At 39.7% G+C, this 18,055-nt stretch overlaps 2 protein-coding genes across 2 annotated transcripts in view; one reads left to right on the top strand and one right to left on the bottom strand.

Moving 5' to 3' along the window:
* The window catches only part of CA13 (carbonic anhydrase XIII), a 15,361-nt gene extending 132 nt beyond the window's left edge, over window positions 1–15,229 (bottom strand). The window contains exons 1-6 of the mRNA XM_009891949.1: window positions 15,219–15,229; window positions 11,850–12,133; window positions 7,860–7,978; window positions 4,435–4,530; window positions 3,223–3,285; window positions 2,198–2,353 (exon numbers count right to left, since the gene is read on the bottom strand). Coding sequence (XP_009890251.1) covers window positions 2,198–2,353; window positions 3,223–3,285; window positions 4,435–4,530; window positions 7,860–7,978; window positions 11,850–12,133; window positions 15,219–15,229 — 729 coding nt within the window. The remainder of the gene's footprint in view (window positions 1–2,197; window positions 2,354–3,222; window positions 3,286–4,434; window positions 4,531–7,859; window positions 7,979–11,849; window positions 12,134–15,218) is intronic.
* Window positions 15,230–15,408: 179 nt separating this feature from the next.
* LOC104292547 (chromosome unknown open reading frame, human C8orf59) overlaps window positions 15,409–18,055 on the top strand; it is an 8,941-nt gene continuing 6,294 nt past the window's right edge. The window contains exon 1 of the mRNA XM_009891950.1: window positions 15,409–15,425. Coding sequence (XP_009890252.1) covers window positions 15,409–15,425 — 17 coding nt within the window. The remainder of the gene's footprint in view (window positions 15,426–18,055) is intronic.

The following is an 18,055-nucleotide window of genomic DNA, read 5'->3' on the forward strand; positions in this document are numbered from 1 at the left end:
TTCCACCGGGAAGAATGGAACTGTATGGCAATTTCACCGTTTCTGTCCTTGCAAATGAAAAATGACAACTACCAAGAAAATCCTGCGAAATATGTGTAAGAGTGAAACTGCACATAAGGATTATTTGTTTCCTATATTCACACTTGTCTTCCGCAACCTAATCTAAACCATTTATATATATATCTTTTTTAGTTTGATTTTATAGTTTGGAGATTCTGAAATGTTTTGTGCCAAAAATGAGATTTCTTATCTGTACCTGTGGGCATTTTCTTGTTTAAACAATATGTTCACCATTAATCTGGAATAGTAGGTGTGATGCCATAGAAAGCTTCCGCAGTTAGAACTTTTGATACATTAAACATGTACGCAAACCAAGAAAGATTCCAATTTTATTCCTTGAGAAGATGCAGAACAAGCAGTTTTTCATACCTCAGCGTAAGCTTCTCTGCTTAAGCTGATCTCAGCAGAAACCCAGATCGGAGCTCCAAGTCTAAACCTCGGGAAACCCGAGTCTGATTTCTGACCTGAAGTTTAGTATTTTGTCTAATTTCTAATATTAACAGTATTTACTATTTCTATATACCACCTTTCTTCCTTTCTAGGTTACCAATGGGAAGACAGCACAAAAATAATTTCATTATAATAGAGCATCTAGTTGTATGGCACACTGCTTCTTAATTGCATTGAAAAAGTCAATACTAGCTTTCCTCACCCCATTCTGAAGCTAACATTTGTAATTCCGGATCCCTGTGACTTTCTAAAAACTTAAAACTTATTTTAAATTTCTATCAACCTGAAAAGTGCAACAAAAAGTAGGTAGTAAACTGTAAAGCCCCAAAGGAAAAAAATTAAATGGCAAAACAGTATCAGTCATGGTGATGACTGATCAATCACAATGATGGACATTACTGGAAACAAAACACTTATTAGCTACATGCACACTTATAAGAATATAGCACATTTATACTTTAATACATAGCATATAGATACAGTCTGTGAAAAATGACTAGTAAGGAATCACTGTATTTGACATTTTCTGACACTATGTCCTCTGAACCTGCTACACACAGGTGTTTGCACACAGTATTTCACATTTGAGAATATATTAATTATAGATTAGCCCAAATAAGAACCTTTAACCTGAACAATGGTTTGTCTTAGGGAAGTTGATAACTTAACACAGATTTTCAATCCTATATCCATATGCATTGCAGTAAGTTACAAAGCCAGATTGAGGGGAGTGGGGAAGAGAGAGAGACAGATGAGAAAAATGGATGCACTGAATAAATACATGACTTCAAATCAGTTAAAAACAGAATTTGAGGTCTCCTGACGAACAAGCATCCCATTCAGTGAACTGTTTTAACATTTTGAGCAAAAATTGAAGTCACCATTTCTACTGAGTATGCAGCCAAGCGTACTGAATTTTCTGAGGTATTTGTAATATTGACCGTGAATGAGCCAAACACTGTGGTACAAAAATCTTAAGCTTTACCGTGTGCCCAGAATATTGATAACACATTGCAGGTGACGTACTTATCAACATCCAGTATTAGAAGCTATAATCTGACATACTTCAGTGTCTCCAGGGGGAAAAACTCTTTGTACCTAAGAGGATCAGCCCACTGGGGGTCACTGTTGCAACATTAATATATAGCATGAAGCTTAATTTAACAAGAACTGTAAGTAGACTCTTTCATGTGGTATTACACTTTTCCTAAGATAGCCTAACATAAACCCCAACTTACTGCAAGGGTATTTGCTTTTCATTATTCCAGTAAATTCATCAGATTTTACACATCTGGGATGCAAGAAGAAATTTAATATTGATCTGCCAAATAAAAATGCTAGAGACGAGGCTCAAGGAAGATATGCAAGTAGTGTAATTGAGTAGAATTCCAGGATTTCTAAGTGTCACCAGAACCCTTTTTTCTGTAAGTTCCTTGTGGGTTATTTGTAATTGTTAATTTTTAGAGTATGCAGTTACTTTTGTAAAAATGGATAATAAATAGCTGTTATGCAAAGAAAGGCAACAAGATATCAGGATAAATTTGATAGACATATTTAGTCTTCTGAAAATTTGATAAGGTATGCAGTGCCAAGATCTGCAACAAAAATATATTTTTGCGTGGCATTTACAATTTCAAGTCTTACAAAAGCAATATTTCTACAGCAGTGAAAAAAAACAAAAAAATACCTGTTCAGAACAAACACTTATGGGCTCCCTCAGAACAATCCAGATGACACTCTCAAGAAGAGGTGGAACAGTGAGAGAGCCAAAGTAAGTCCAGTAGTCCAGTGACTTGGGAAGCAGACAGCTAGGATCGAAGTTTGTGAATAGTGCTCTTTTACCCTGGAAAGAAAAAAAAAAAAAAAGCTCATGGGGGTTCTAGATTAAATATATTTAGAAATTGATTTCTTACACAAAGATTAAAAAAAATAATAGAATGAACAGGGCAATATTATTTAAAAGTAAGAGGCCAAGATAAATCATGCCAAAGGCAGTAGAGCTCCTGAATGATCACAGCAGGTGAGCTGGTGCCTTTCTCATGAGGTCTTACCTCGCCGACAGCTTTGCTGTCACTGTCCTTGATGACAGCAGGACACCATCAAAGGTGCCATGTTAGCATAGGCTCCCCCATAGCTACAAATGACCAGGAGATGGAAGTTGGAGGGAGAGGTGAGAAGATGTTAGACTTACAATGTGGTCTCTACGGGGCTGGCAGGGTAACCCCAGAGGTTACTGTCACCTGCTCCCCTCCCCATTCACTCCTCCCAGTCCCACAGGTTACTACTTCTCCCTGTTCTGGCTGCCAGGCCAGAGATGCCTGTATGAAACATGATGCTTATTTCTCACCCTGTACCCCAGCAAAACAGGGAAGGAAACTTTTCCCTCATCTTTTTCACAACTTTCCATAAAGTATGTTCTACTCCTGTTACTACGTGCATAGCAACAGATTTGTCAGAGACTGGGTTCTATGAGGAATTAGCCTTTTCCTCTGATCTCTCATTGTATAAAAACTATTCTTTGACTGCTTAGTTTTCAACTCTACCTAACAAGAATGCTCCTAAACTGTTCCAAATCAGAGTTAGATATGGATAGCTATGAAAGTAGAGACTAGGCAACATGAAGGTGAAGGGAGCAACAGCCAGGTTACCAAAAAAACCAAACCAGCAGAAGCAACCACCAATATAAATATTCTTTCAGAAGCATTCATTCACCTTGATTCTGATGGTGTCCAAGCGGTCAGTAATCTTCTTCAGCTGAGGGTTGCATTCACCAATCTATTAACACCAGAGAAAAAAGAAACACTTGAGCTCCAGAGAAAAACAGCAAAACTAAATAATCAAAAAGCAAATGTATAATGAAACTGTTTTATGTAACTTTACTTAAGTGACTGTGAAATCTGGTGGATTTTGTGAGTACGAGCCTGCGACTGGCTGGTCCTTAGAAATAGTACTGGTTTGTGAAGAAGAGACACTCCCTCACTGACAGTATTTGCTCTGGCTACTTATAGTACTTACTTCAGCTACAAAAGACCCACAAATTTTACACTGCAGGGGAATAAAAGCAATTTATTTTTCATGTTTTATATGCAGGATATTAGAAGTGGCAGGCTTACATCTGAAATTTAAATTGTTTAAAACAGTGAAAACATCGTTCTTATGTATCCCAAGCAGGATTTATGTGCTGAGAAATCCAGTGAAACTTTCCTTGAATCACTATAATGTAAACTGGACAGACAGAATTACTGAAGTGGTTCCTTGCAACTGCTGCATGTAACGGCTCCCTGACTGCACCAGCACAAGCAGCAGCGCTACCTGTGCTCGGGAATCTGTGGCAGCCGTGCAGAAACCACAGATTTGACCAAAGCCTTATCCTTTGTCATGGATTGTGTGAGTTCTCCATCTGCTTCTTCATACGGAAGTCAATGAAGCTGTTGCAAGAGTTTAATTTCATCTTAGAACAGGTACAGAACGCAAAGAGGTATATAACAATTATAAGGAAATTCTCCAGTTTCTGATATTTTTTTTTTGCTTTTTATTATTACTGTTTTTCAGGAGAAACAAGAAACAAGCTCAGAAACAAACTGTTAAAGAAGCATTCATACCAAATCAGATTGCCCTCTTAAAGAAACCTGTTAGTCAAGTACAAATTATTGGAATCCATACAGGGACAGCTAAACTGAGTTCCACATCTTATGTTGTACAGGAGTGCAGACCAGCCAAACTGAAGAGCCTCACTGACTTAAAAATCTATTAATCTGATATTTTTAATCCTTGAGGGAAAGTAAACAGTACGAAGGAAGCGGTATCATTTAATGCCTACATAAAACAAGTATCTCTTTAGCAATACTTATACCAACCATCACCATTATCCCTTTGGGGTCATAATGCGGATTTATTAGGAAGGCTGAGGCATTTTTTTCTTACCTTCAGAAATACAGCCATGACTGCCAATCCATCTGACTGACGAGCTGCCTCAACAAAACTGGAATACTTCTCTGAGTTCCAGTGGACCACATGAAGCTGAAAAGCAAGAGACACAGACAGCATCAACTCTCGCTGAACTCAAACAGTCACAAATTAATACTACAACTTTACCGGTTCTGATACTCTATTTCGCTCTTTTGTATTCAGAGCCATTCAGTTTTCTAAATGCAATTCTTTTTTGAAATTGATAAATATAGAGTTCACACAAATGGCAAAAAGCATGTCCAGTGGCTCGGATTATTCAAAATTTAGCAGCAATCAACACACACACACTACAGTGCCTGGCAAACTGCTGTTGGGTCCCCAGATTTTGAACAGCGAAGCTAAGACAAGATATCCATGCTTATATAACTAAAGCTTTTAAACCCATTTTTAGTACAGCTGATTTTAAAAAGTGATTGAAAATCATGAGAATGTTATTAGTTACTCCTCTTTTCCCTTAATCAAGCTTTCAGTAGCATCAATCAGCCACACAAATAGCTAGAAAACGGGCAGAAGAACACACATTAAACTTGCACTGACGCCTTTTCCCTTGTTTAGTTTAAGCTGAACATCAAAATTTTGGTTTTGATACTTTCCAAATGTAATTTTGTATGATTACCAGTAGTTAGGCCCTTACAAGCAGCTTGATTATCTCAGGTTTGAGTATTTGCATTTCCAACATGCATTATTCTGGAACTGTCCTGTGATAGTTGCTTAAGCAGCTTAAAGACACCACCGAGACAGGTGGGGAAAGGAAAAGCCCGTGATGTCTCCCCCCACACCACCTCAGTCCCTCCTCCTAAGCCAAGTTTCCTAAATCCTGGCCACGCTCCACAGCAGGAGCTCCTGGTTCCCAGGAAGCCACAGGACGTCCCAGCCTTGGGCAACGGTCCAACTGCCAAACTGGAGATAGCACAAACACTCACACAACACTTATGTACTTTACAAACATTAATTACTCTTGGAAATCCTCAGTGGATTAGTAAATCTTACTAACCATAGGTTTTAGATAAGGAAATAGAGGGTCAGAAACAGGTCACGGGACTGGATTTTCTAAAATTGGTGACCATCTTTTCAGAGTTTGAACTTTACTCTTTAGAAATGCTGAAAAGCAGCTCCACTGAATGACTGAAACTGGGATGAATCCCTGAAAAAAAAGTCTTGCTTTTGGAATACAGCACTTCAAGACCTGTAAAGTAAGAGCAATTTAGGAAAGCTGGAACTTGCTTTAAAGGCTTTCTACAGGAAGGAACTTATCTGTGTGCTAGAAATAGGAATCTAGGAGTGTGAAGATTTTGACTCTAAATATCAATCCTTGCCTAACCTCTATGAGTTTTAATTTTCCATATCTATAAAACAGAGCCATTATTTGGCATTACACAGCATAATTAATGTTTGTTAAGCACTTGGACTCCAAAGTGCTGAAACGTTACTTCCGACAAGTAAGGAATTCCACTGATATAAATAATAATAATAATAATACATGTATGCTCACGATGAAACACATGCTGGCTCACAGCTTCAGAGATCCTTGAAGGAAAGTTGCTAAAAATATTACAAATTAATCTGGGAGGAGAACACAATCCACTAAAGCATTCTCAGATGCATTAGTATCCGGGAGCTCAGAGCACCTGCACCACTCACTCTTAAAAGTTCACAAAAGCTACATTGAACAACTTTTAAAGAATTACATTTTTACATACACAAAAAGGAAACAGATACTCTCAGTCAAAATTGACTTTTATTATGAATTTTAAAAAAGCAGAAAAACAATAAAGAACAAAAAGCAAAATTCCCGCAACTAAATAAAGCCCACTCCCACACCCTCATAGCTTTGCCACCCCCCGCCCCCGCCAAAAACCAATCCCTTCCCCAACCAAAACCCTCAAACAAACAGAGCTGTGAAACACTTTTGGGTACAGCCCCACTCTCAAAGGCTTGCGACTTCTCTTTAAGGAATATATCCCGTCTTACCACCGCGCTGTCACTGCAGCTTGTGAAGAGACCTTGATCAGACCATACGTTGTCACAACGAATGGAGCCATGGATGTCTTCTGCTTCCTGGTGGGCTTAGGGGGCTGAACCTTGCAGTCTTCTTTACCTGTACACTAATTCTTTCTTCGACTCAGTTGATGCTTTTTCTTGAAATCTTACACATCTTCCTTGTGAACGGGAGCACTGAAACCATCTTCGTCTCTCCTTCTGAGGTATTTTCTTTTGTGTGAACAGTGCTCAGAAGCCTTCATCTTAATTCTGGGTTTCTTATCCCAAAGCCAAAGTGACATCTAGAGAGCTTCTTGTGGAGGGTTACCCAACCAGCAGGTAACGGAAAGGTTTTTAGACTGGCTAGAAATTCAGAGATATTTTCTCCTTCCATTTGGTTTCTTAGATGGCAAACATATATATATTTTCTCAGCTAGAAATTTGGTTTTGGTACTTAATGGTTTTAAAGCACCTCTATTAATTCTTTATATTCCATCTCACCTGGTTCCTGTGGAAAACATAAGCCTTTAAACACTGCAAATGTCACTTTTCCCCATTAGTCTTAGAAAACTGATTTTTTTTCTGACCACTATCTCTTATAGCATTTCCAGTAAAATCTGATCACACCACTGTGCATACATTTCATTTTTTTTCTTCTTTAGTATTGTCTCTTATTTTTCCATTAACATTTATTTTTATACTTTTTACTTCTTTTTTAACCCCAGAAAACTTTTCACTGTCTGAACTATGTGTTGTTAAAGATCCCAGTCTCATCAAAATACTCCACGTTGCTTCCATTTGCAAAGAGGAAGCAGATAGTGAATACTTTTTACTGTAGGCTATTCAAACGCCCCGAAGGAGACAGGGCAGGAGGCAACTCTCCGTGCCAGAGCCGACGGTGCACTTCTCCCCGTGGCACTCTGCCTCCACAGAAACGCAGTACCTCCACAGACAGCAGGCACCCCACAGACATTAAGGGGCGGTTCTCAAAGTCAGTCATAAACATCCCATTGCTAAATGCAACACTCCTAAGTCTGGCATAAACTTTACGTTGCACAGGCCCCAAATCAAATAATTCTGTGTTTTTTAACTGAAGCTGACTTGGAAAATATCCTCCAAGGAAGAGACAGTGAAAGACAAAGTTTAAAATAACTCTTGAACATTAAATCTTGCTCATATCAATATCTTGTCTTCTGTACTCCTTTTTTAATCCTCTCCAAAGCTTTCAAATAGGTTCTCCTTTGAGAAAGGACCAAACATGCAACACTTCAGGGAGACGGCTTGTCTTTTGATAAAATGGGAGGAGAATGAAAGGCGGGAAGAGGAGGGGCAACATTATTCTTACAATGGAAAACTAGTCACAAGCTTAGAGGTACAGACGACTCCATGTAAAGCCTTACCTCTGCCGCGTACTTCATCCCATCCACCGCATGCTCGGAGCCGGCTTCGTCGTTGGACCCCCAATGGAAGTGAATCTGGCGCAGCCTGTAGGTCCCGCTGAGTGGTCCCCCGGTCAGCACTGGAAACCCAAACAGAGGAAAAGGCTTCACTGCAGGAACGGGAGCTGCGACCCACATCCTCTAACCTCACACCAGACTTCAGTCTTCGGACAGTCCCCTACGCCTTCTCAAAAGCTGTCTCCCTTTGAAGTACTACAGAAACCCTCACTTGTCCAGGATACAACTTTCAAAACTGCATTTATGTATAGATTAATGGGTTACGATTCACTAAAGGGTATGTTGTTATCACCACGTTTGTCTTGTTATGGGTTGGCTATTTCTCAGAAGATGGGAAAATATTTCTGTTTTGCAAGTGGTTTACTCTCCTGCATGCATTTAAAAGAATCACTGAGAAATTAAGCTTAAAATACAGGTTTCATGAATAAAGGGGAGGATCAGAAAAATATAATATAAACATAATTTCTTCTCTTTGAAACTTGGAGGAAAATCAGTGGAGCTTAAAAAAAATTTTAAGGCTCTTTCCTTCATTTGCAACTAAATCCAGTTACATCAGATTGAATTCTGAGAAAAAGGAGTGTATATTAATATAAATAAAATAACCCTGCATATGCATTGTACAACTGCAATATTACTGACACTTATTTAGCCAGGACTATGAGGGGCAGCTAAGGACGTTGGGTTTGTCTAGTTTAGAGAAAGGGAGGCTGAGGGGTGACCTCATTGCTCTCTACAGCTTCTGGAGGAGTGGAAGTGGAGAGGGAGGTGCTGATCTTCTCTCCCTGGTATCCAGTGACAGGACGTGTGGGAATGGTTCAAAGCTGCGCCAGGATAGGTTTAGACTGTACATTAAGAAGCATTTCTTTACCGAGATGGTGGTCAAGCACTGGAACAGGATTACTAGAGAGGTGGTTGATGCTCCAGGCCTGTCAGTGTTTAAGAGGCATTTGGACAACACTCTTAACAGCATGCTTTAACTTTTGGTCAGCCATGAATTGGTTGGGCAGTTGGACTAGATGATGGTTGTCAGTCCCTTCCAACTGAAATAGTCAATTCCATTCTATTCTATTCTATTCTATTCTATTCTATCCTATCCTATCCTATCCAGCTTAACACAGATATGAGTGGGTTTTTCATTGTTTTGCTTTTGCTAATCAGAGTTCGAACCAAACCATCTCTGCACAGAGACTTGAATGTGAATCACATTCAGAAAGATTCCTTATTCACCATACAGCGAATCACCCCACTCTCCTGGCTCCATATCTCCTCTGAGGGTTTGCGAATTACTGTAGGCTGGTTTACTGGCTCATTATAGAGATTTTAAGGGGAAAGGATAGGAGTTTTAACCAGATGGTTTTTAAATTAAGAGCAGTAGCGAGGACAATAGTAGGTTTTTCCCTCTTCTAGGTTTAGTCCAAAATCTACACTTTGTTAAGAACAAAATACCACCAAATAAAGATAAAAGAAGAATTTCTTAAGTTGCCTACCTGCTAACACAAGTAAGCTGGCTAATGAAAAGGAACTGGAACTGTTTATCTGTGGGGAAACATATCTGACCTCCTTAAAACTTCAACTCAAAAACCTGCTTTTACAGAGCCTATAAACCTAGTGAACAAAGGGCATAGGGAAGTGGCACGCCTAAAACAAATTCCTTCTTTCAAGGACTGAAAACTTGGAGGCAAATGATCCTAGAAATGTGTAAAGATCGGTGTTCTAACTGGCTGAGGGAAAACAATTACATAGAAATGCATCAGCATTCAGTGAAATACTTCTGCTGAAAAATGTGGAAAATGGCCTGATGATGTACCACATCATATAGTGATGGTAAACCCCTTCCATTCCAACAGTAATTAAGGAAGAGGTTTTTAAAGTCAGAAGCTCTTTAAGGCAAATATCAGTATCTCAAAGTTTGAAAAGAGCTGGAAGAAGAGGTATTTGAAGTATCAGTAGACCAATTTCAGACAATGGAGCTAATGTGGTACCCAAGAGGATAAACAGAATTACACAGTTACAGACTTGACAGCCCAGTTTCAATGCTGGCCAAAGTGAAGAAACAGTTTATATGGAAGTCAGTTAATAATGTATTAAAAGATGCTAATGTGTTTAGTACCAATTAATTTGATTTTTTTTTTTTTTTCATAAAACCACCATATGGCAGGAGTGCTTACTTCACAGGGGTGCCCCAGAGGCCAAATTTTGGCCCTAGAAAATTCAGTATTTTTTGATCAATGACCTGAAAGAAAACAAAAACATTACCGATAAAGTTTGTCATTGACAAATATTAGGGAAAATAGTGAATAACTCAGTTTATGGATATAGAAGGATTTGAATTCTTTGATAAGTAAGGCATAGTAACGGCCAAAATGTAAAGCCATGTATGTGGACTGAAGAATCTAGTCCATACATAGAAGATAAGGAGTCTCCTGAAGGAGACAGGGGATTACATTTTTCAATTATCTGAACAACTTCTATCAGTGCTTTGCCATGACATGAACTATCTCCTTGGAGATATGGCCTGAGGAAAGCAGTAAGAAGAGGATGACATTACCACTTTGGTGATACCAGCTTTGGTACCAGTGTAAGCCTACAGGAACACTATGATCAGGCCCTGTCACTGGATGGAACATGAAAGTGGAAGAGGTTCTTGGTGTATTCATATTCATATTTATTACTTCTTTTTTTTTTTTTAAAAAAAAAGGAGTTTAAAGGCTGAGTTGATCTAACTCACATCAGAAATAAAGTGTGGTTTTGATTTTTTTTAATTGTGAGGGTAATTAACAATTAGAACAACTTACCAAAGGCTGTAGTAGTTTCGTCATCGCTGGAAATTTTGAAATCAAGATTGTATGTTTTTCTAAAAGATGTGCTTTAGTTCACCCACGCCTACTAGGCTTGAAGCTGAGATTAATTCTGGGAAGTCCCGTGGCATCTGACACGCGCAAGGTCAGACCAGATCACTGACGATCAGCTGATGGCTTTCAGGCAACATCCAATGTTGCTTGTATCAACAGGAAATTTAAGAATTAAACTAAGACTGTCCAGGAAAGCAAAGTATGATGCTGTCTCCATCTATGCCTCTCCCTGTTGCCACTATAAGCTAGTAGGTCCTCAGGACTAATGGACAGGGTGATCACAAATCAGTCCTCCTTTGTCTTTGACCCTTGTGAAAACTTCATACGGGCTTGGATCCTCAGCTAAGCCTCGTGCAACCACAAGAGGATTTTATTGCTTGAAGAATCTATACTCCTACAGTTTCAAGGGGAGGTGTGCTAGCTTGCCTACCATCTAAGAGAAGGTTTTAAAGATGAAGGCACTAACATTAAAAAAACTATGCTAAACCAGAGAACTTCTAAATAAGAGTTATTGCTTGCAAAAAGGGAAGCTGCATACTCCTAGAAAAGGCTGGGACAATAACACTTTTCAGAGAAGAAAAGGGATACATTCCATTTGTTCTGTATTGGCTCTTTCCTGACACAAGAAGTCCAGGTATGGATTCTAAAAAAGGGAAAAAATATATAACCAAACCTGCAGCTAAAGTCAAGATAAGAGACTTGAGCGATTCAGTTGGAATGAACCTGTAATGAGACACAAAGGATTCATCTGCAGTGAGAGAGAGCAGCATTTGAAAAATTGCACACAACACTGTTCAAACAGGGGGACTGGCACTATCTAGCAGGTTGGGGTGGATCAAACCACCCCTATGAAAAGGGAATTCTAGTGCTTTCTGAGAAACGCAGCCTCCAACTCATGTCCAAATATGTCCCCACATTGTATCATGCTGAAAGAAAGGGAAAAAAGGAATCTCTCATCTGCAGTAGCAAAGCCTTACTGTTTATGAGGAGTTCATACCCAGCAGTGAGACATGCCCAGGCTGTATGCACTCTATTCAGGAAATGGTGGAAGAAGACACAGCGCAACAGCAAAGGAACTAACCTGATTTGTTGACGGTGTCATCAAACTCAACACTGGTGGAATGTCCATTGTTAAGGATGATTTTAGCAGAAGCTGGATCGTAATTTGGATTTAGAGGACGGAGAGAGGGATCATACTTGGTTTCCTCAGTTTTGATGTCGATGGGTGACTGACGGTCTCCATTAGCAACAGGAAAGACCTCCTTCCAGTGGGCAGGCCCTGCAACACATTGGAGAAGTCTAAATTGATGGCAGCACCCTGCTTCAAATGAAAGAAGACTCTGCTTGAATTGTTCTTGTTTGCACCTTTTAAATGCAAAAAGGGTGCATCAGAAAAACACAGATCAAAATATTCAGCTATTTTTGCTGCAACACATTGCAACAGCAGCTCTCAGGACCTCTTTATCTACCTTGCATGGTGTATCTAACTATTTGGCCTTTGAACAAGGCCACATGCAGTAGGTAGATATTTATTTATTCACAGTTAAGACTTAACTATGCACAAGACATATTCAACAAATGCTCATTCAAATCAAGCATCCTGTATCCAACAAGTACTGTTCCCCAATAAATTTTTAACATGCCATTTTTGCTTAGTATCATGTCTCGTTATGTCTTTAAGGATTACCTCTTACCTGTCCAAAATCCCTGCATTAAGGGTTTTTTTATACCTTAGTCATTGGCTGCAAAAGACCTGAGAACACATCTTCTACTGACAATGCTGAATGAGATGGGGAGATGCCAAAAAGGTGAAAAGGTTGAGTGGTGCGTGGACTCTCCTGGGGCCTGATGGCAGTGCCTATAACCTCAGCATCACTGACAACCGATCACCTCCTCCCAACCCATCAACCCTGCAAACCAGCTGTCACAACACAAGAAAGTCACCCTCTAAGCATAAAGTCTACACACGCACACACACACACTAGTTGTCATGGTTTGGGCTGGGCTGGCCACTAAAACGAACGACAGATGGTTCTGACAAAATCAGCAAAGAACAGGAATGCTCAGGACAGTGGTGCCTGCACAAGGTTTGGATTTCGGAATAGATCTTCCAGACACAGACTTGCACTACCATTCACCAGAGTTAGCTAGAAATTAAAATGCTAAAGAAGCTGTTAATCAATACTAGCAATCTCAAGTTAACCTTCCTCTCTCCATGCAAGCTAAGCCAAAAGTCAGCTGAAGAGCATTGTCTCTGTAAATCAACAATATGGACATGAGAAAAATGGCAAATGTCATTCTAAAATAGTAAGAAAAGCTTCATTGGTGAGATGTGTGAGGTGTCTGCTCTTATATACTAAACATCAGAGAGTCCTCATCAAGAATATATGTGCCATTGTTGAACCATATTTTAATAATAAACAATGAGAAAAGAGGCCATAGAAGAAAAAAACAGGAACAATAAGTTGCTTGGGGAGTATGTTCTATAAGGTTAAGATAAGAAACAAGGTTTGGGATGGAAAAGAGGGTAAGATAAGGGAAAAGGGAAAAGGAAAAATGAAAAACGAAAAAGGAAAAAGGGAAAAAGGAAAAAGGAAAAAGAAAAGGGAAAAGTCTGCCAGGCTAATGATCTCTCAGCATTATAAAGAGCATAGCACCTGTTTTTCCTCAAGGCTTATCACAGGTAAAAAGGATAATAAATCAACTAAGAGAGACTGGATATAAGAAAAACTTAATTATGAGCATCAGAACCTGGTCTTGTAACACCTGCATCACTGGAAATCCTCATAACTCCCTATACGGAAGGTAACTGATCGCGGTGTAAAGATCAGCCTGTTGGTTTGGGTCTTTCTGGATGGCTTAGCACTTAAATAAACATGATGACAAAAAGGATTAAAATGTATTCCGCTGTGATTAATGGCCTAACATCAAAAGTTGTCAGGCAGTTTTCTCTCCTCAACTTCAATAGAAGTCAACATAGCTCAGAAACTCACAGGTGCTAAAATAAGACAGGCGCCCCGGCAGTAAATCAGGGAGGGAAGTGTCCCACGGCACTGTGGGGAAACCGCCTGCTCAGCCACCTGGGCAGAGCCTGACTCTCCGCTGAGCAGCACTGAAAAATGGAAGAGGGAAGGAGTAGCTTGTAAAGACCAGCCTAAGACTTAAACCTCAGGTAGAACAAAGGCAAGGGCCTTCGGTCTTGCATTTTTTTAAAAAGTCCTTTTGTTAATGACTCCGTTAACTAAACTCATTAATCAAACCACTTCTAAGAAGATAAAAATCCTACTGGTTTGAAACAGAAAGCTGTTTAAACTTAATTCTTCTCACTTCTCAAATGCTCATCAAGGCTATTCAATATTTTAATTACATACAGTTTAGCAAATGGTATAATTTTAATTGTGTTTAGATCCTAGTACCTTGTAGTTAGAGATGAAATGAACCATTTTATTAATTGAAGAAGCACCACTCCATCATTTATACCTAACTAACTGCTGCAATTTAGGATGCTAAGAAAAAGCTTATTGCTACTTAATTTTAGTGCTTAGGATATTCCTCAGCCAAAGAAAGCCAAAATATATTTATGTGCTTAACTACTTGGTCCTATTGCTTCATCTCAGCAATAACTATAGTTACTGTACACTAATAATATGAATGATTTGCATTCATAAATAAGATGTATGTGCCAAAAAGAGGACCCAAGGCTGTGATTCTGGCATTAGCTAATTACTCAACAATAAACTGCAGTTCTAAAAAGACATTGTACCTGCTTTCATACTTGTCCTTAGCTCAGATCACCAAAATCATCTTTTGCTTTGGTGATTAAACATCTGCCAGTAACATTACACGGATAGAAATCTGACCTTTCAAAATATACAGAAAAATAGCAAAAAAAATCAGCTTATTTTTTACCAGTTGGATATATCAAGAGGTATTTCTTACTGGATTATCTACCAGCAACTTCATACAATTATCGTTCAATGCATCACTAAGGACCCCATCCCAAAGCAAACTTTGAGTATGACTCTTGGAAAATAACACATTACAGTTGGAAGAACGTGGACATGATGCTCAAATGCATGTCATACAATGAGATTTAAGCCTGTGGGATCTCCAGGGTGAAAATTTCTTCTGCATTTTATATGGTTTATATGCCTCTGTCTCGACATAACGTACAGTTTAATTTTCTAATTATGTACTTTAGGACATACCCAGGAATGTGTAACTCAACGATTCACCTCCTTTCATTTTTTAATTTACTGAAGGAACTTGGTTAAATATACCAATTTTTGAACTTATGAAGTTCCCCCCTATTGATGGGAAAATGTTCTTTTACTAGAGGAGATTACCTAGTAGCTATTAACAATCAAAGCCATTGCAACCGAGATTTAGGACAAAAACCTGAACCATCTGCTCTGAAGACTGCGTGCCTTTACTTTGGACACAGGGTTACCTGTGTAACATATGCGATACATACCACTGTCACTTTTAGGTTAGGCTATCGCCACTTATGGTACCCACCAGCATTGCACACATTCGGTTCATGAACGAGATGTCATCAGGTGGTTATGAGTTTGTCAGGAAATACAACTCACTACAGCACCTAACAACGGTGCTTTTTTACCCAGCTGGAGCTAAAAGCGATGAGTTTCATCAAAAGGTTAGACTAACTCCAAGCCTAGTGGAGACGTCATAGATTATGGTTCAGTGTCAGTGAACCTCCATACTTGCATAAATAGAGTACGTACGTAAAAGTCAATTACTTTTTTGGACGGTTTGCTATTATATGCAGAACGTGTATTAGTTTGGTATACCCTGACCTCTGCAGGATCACATCCTCATTTATTCCTAAAAAGAATCCACTGTCCAGTTTATCATATACAAAAACGCTTAAATTTATAGTTAGGTTTGCAAGTAATTTAGTCGCACATTAGGTTACCGTAAGATTAGCCCTAATAAAAAGAATTGGAAACTCATAATGGGTAAAATTAAGTGTTGATTTTTAAAGCAGACATCAAAATTATGTAATTATTCTCAGGGAGAAAAAAAATGTAAGGAATTCATATCCCTTTTTATTTATAAAACACCTTGGTGCTATAGTTGTAACTAGACCAACATACATTTTTGCAGCAAAGCACAACACATGTAAGTACTTTCCATGTATTTTATTAAACAAATAGTAAACTGAAGGCAATTGATTCTCAATTTCTCTTTTAACTAAGGCAATTCCCCTGTTAACTAAGGGCATTGTTTCTGTGAAGGGGTGAGAACATTTCCCTCTTCACAGAGACCCTGAGCAGCAAAGAGATGCATGTATAGTGCCATGCTGAAGCCAGTTTTCCAGATCCCAGTATTACGTCTCCATACATAAGCACCATCAAAACTGTGAGGTAAGAACAGTGGCACGAAAGCAAAGGCCAAAGTTTGCATAGAAATAAAATAATGCCTCTTTGCATTTCAGAAATGCGTGCATCAAAGCAGGGGAGAACATGTAGTTCTGTGTATACCAGTCAGACCATGTCCTTATACATAGATATACCATATATGCAGACATGTATGTGTAATATTTAACAGTTTACTTCACACACAAAATTATTTGTGTTGCAGTTATTATTGCTAAGGGGCAAATGAGTTTCCTCCCAGTTTAGAAAAACAGTGCTTTTATCACTGCAAGTAACAAAAGCAGAACTCAGAGTGAATGCAGATGTCTTTCCAACTCTTCAGGACGCCAACTTTAACGTATGACCCCACCAAATTTAATTAATTTCATTTTGTTGCTACCTCCTTAGTTGCAAAAGCTCGTCTTAGTCTCAGGGCAGCTCTTCAGGGCCACACAAGGCAACAAAATTTTTCAAGAATCAGCAATCTCCTGCATTCGCTGTTCAGCAAAACACGAAATAAGCAAACCCAATAAAATGAATGCATAAAAAGAGAAAAAGCTGAAAATAAAACTGGTGCTGGGGAAGAGCAGTGAAGTGTTGGGTATCCACACCCCTCTCCTTCAGTCTGCTGTGAGAGGCAGGGGAAAGGGGATGGACTGACGAAGAACTACCCACCTCGGCTGCTGGGGGCTCCAAGAGAGGAGGAGAGGGAGAAACGCAAACTCCACCCCAAATACGTTATCAGCCAGTGGACAGAGTTTTATAGGAGAAACGGGGCCTCCAGCAAGCTCCAGGGCCACCCCGATAGAAATTCTGGTGCCCTCCCCTTCCTAGAAGTTGAGAATAGCAAAGGAGGAGGGATAGGATAAGGGAGGGAAAGTGGGCTTCTTATCTGGAGGGTGCAGGTGAAGTCCTCAGCACTCTTGGAAAACATAAGGAGAAACAAGTTTGAAAAACAAGACCCATTTACGTCTTCAGGGGAGGGGTAGAGTAGACTGCACAACAGTAGATAACACACCTAATCATTGCAACATCACTGTGAACCACCACCACCCAGTTTTTCAGGAAAAGTATATCCATCCAGAAAAGATTGAACAAAAGGACCAGGAAGGAAAAGTAGCACTTGCGCAAAGAGTGTTCCAAACTCCAAGCAGCAGTATAAATGAATCCTATAAGCACGAGCATATGCAAACATATAGCTTTTGCCTTTTACTATCATGGTGGTTTATTTCTCCATATATTATAACCGATAACTTAAGTTATTCCATTTACTTTATCAGAGCAGAGTCTCCAATTTACAAAAGCGCCTTCATTTCTACCTGCACGCCTTGTGAGCCGGTCTGCGCACAGGAGCAGCGTTTGCATGACTTACAATGCAAAACAGAGGAAAGTCTTTAAGCCTGCTGATGAGCACATCTTGGGACTTCAAAGACCGACAAGATTAAGGAAACCATGAAACAAACTAAAATCCAAAAGCATCTCCTCTTAGGTGCATAGTTACACATTCAAATGACCGATTCTAGTGCCTGGTATTTCCCACCAGACAAGAGAAGCAGAAGGCAGCCGGAGTCGGAACGGTGCTGCCACAGGTAGAGCAGCCCTCATCACCGCGACCGTCTCATCCACTGCACATATGTGCGTGCAACTATTCAACCAGACGGGTGAACGAAACCCTTACGGGGAAGGAGACACCCCAATTTTCCAACTCAGAGCCAAACCCCGACCCGACTATTGCAGGCGACGCGGCACGCGTGGAAACACCTCTCCCAGCAGCCAGCCTTGCATCATGCCCAGACAAAAATCTGCTCGGTCTCACGTTGCAAAGCCTCGACAGCATTTCCGCTCGTTCAGCTTTCTCGGGGGCTGGGAGGGGGGAGCTGCCGAGCCCAGCTGCGGGACGTGCCCTCGG

This window comes from Charadrius vociferus, unplaced genomic scaffold, assembly GCF_000708025.1.
Source record: "Charadrius vociferus isolate BGI_N301 unplaced genomic scaffold, ASM70802v2 scaffold15, whole genome shotgun sequence".
NCBI classification, from domain to species: domain Eukaryota; kingdom Metazoa; phylum Chordata; class Aves; order Charadriiformes; family Charadriidae; genus Charadrius; species Charadrius vociferus.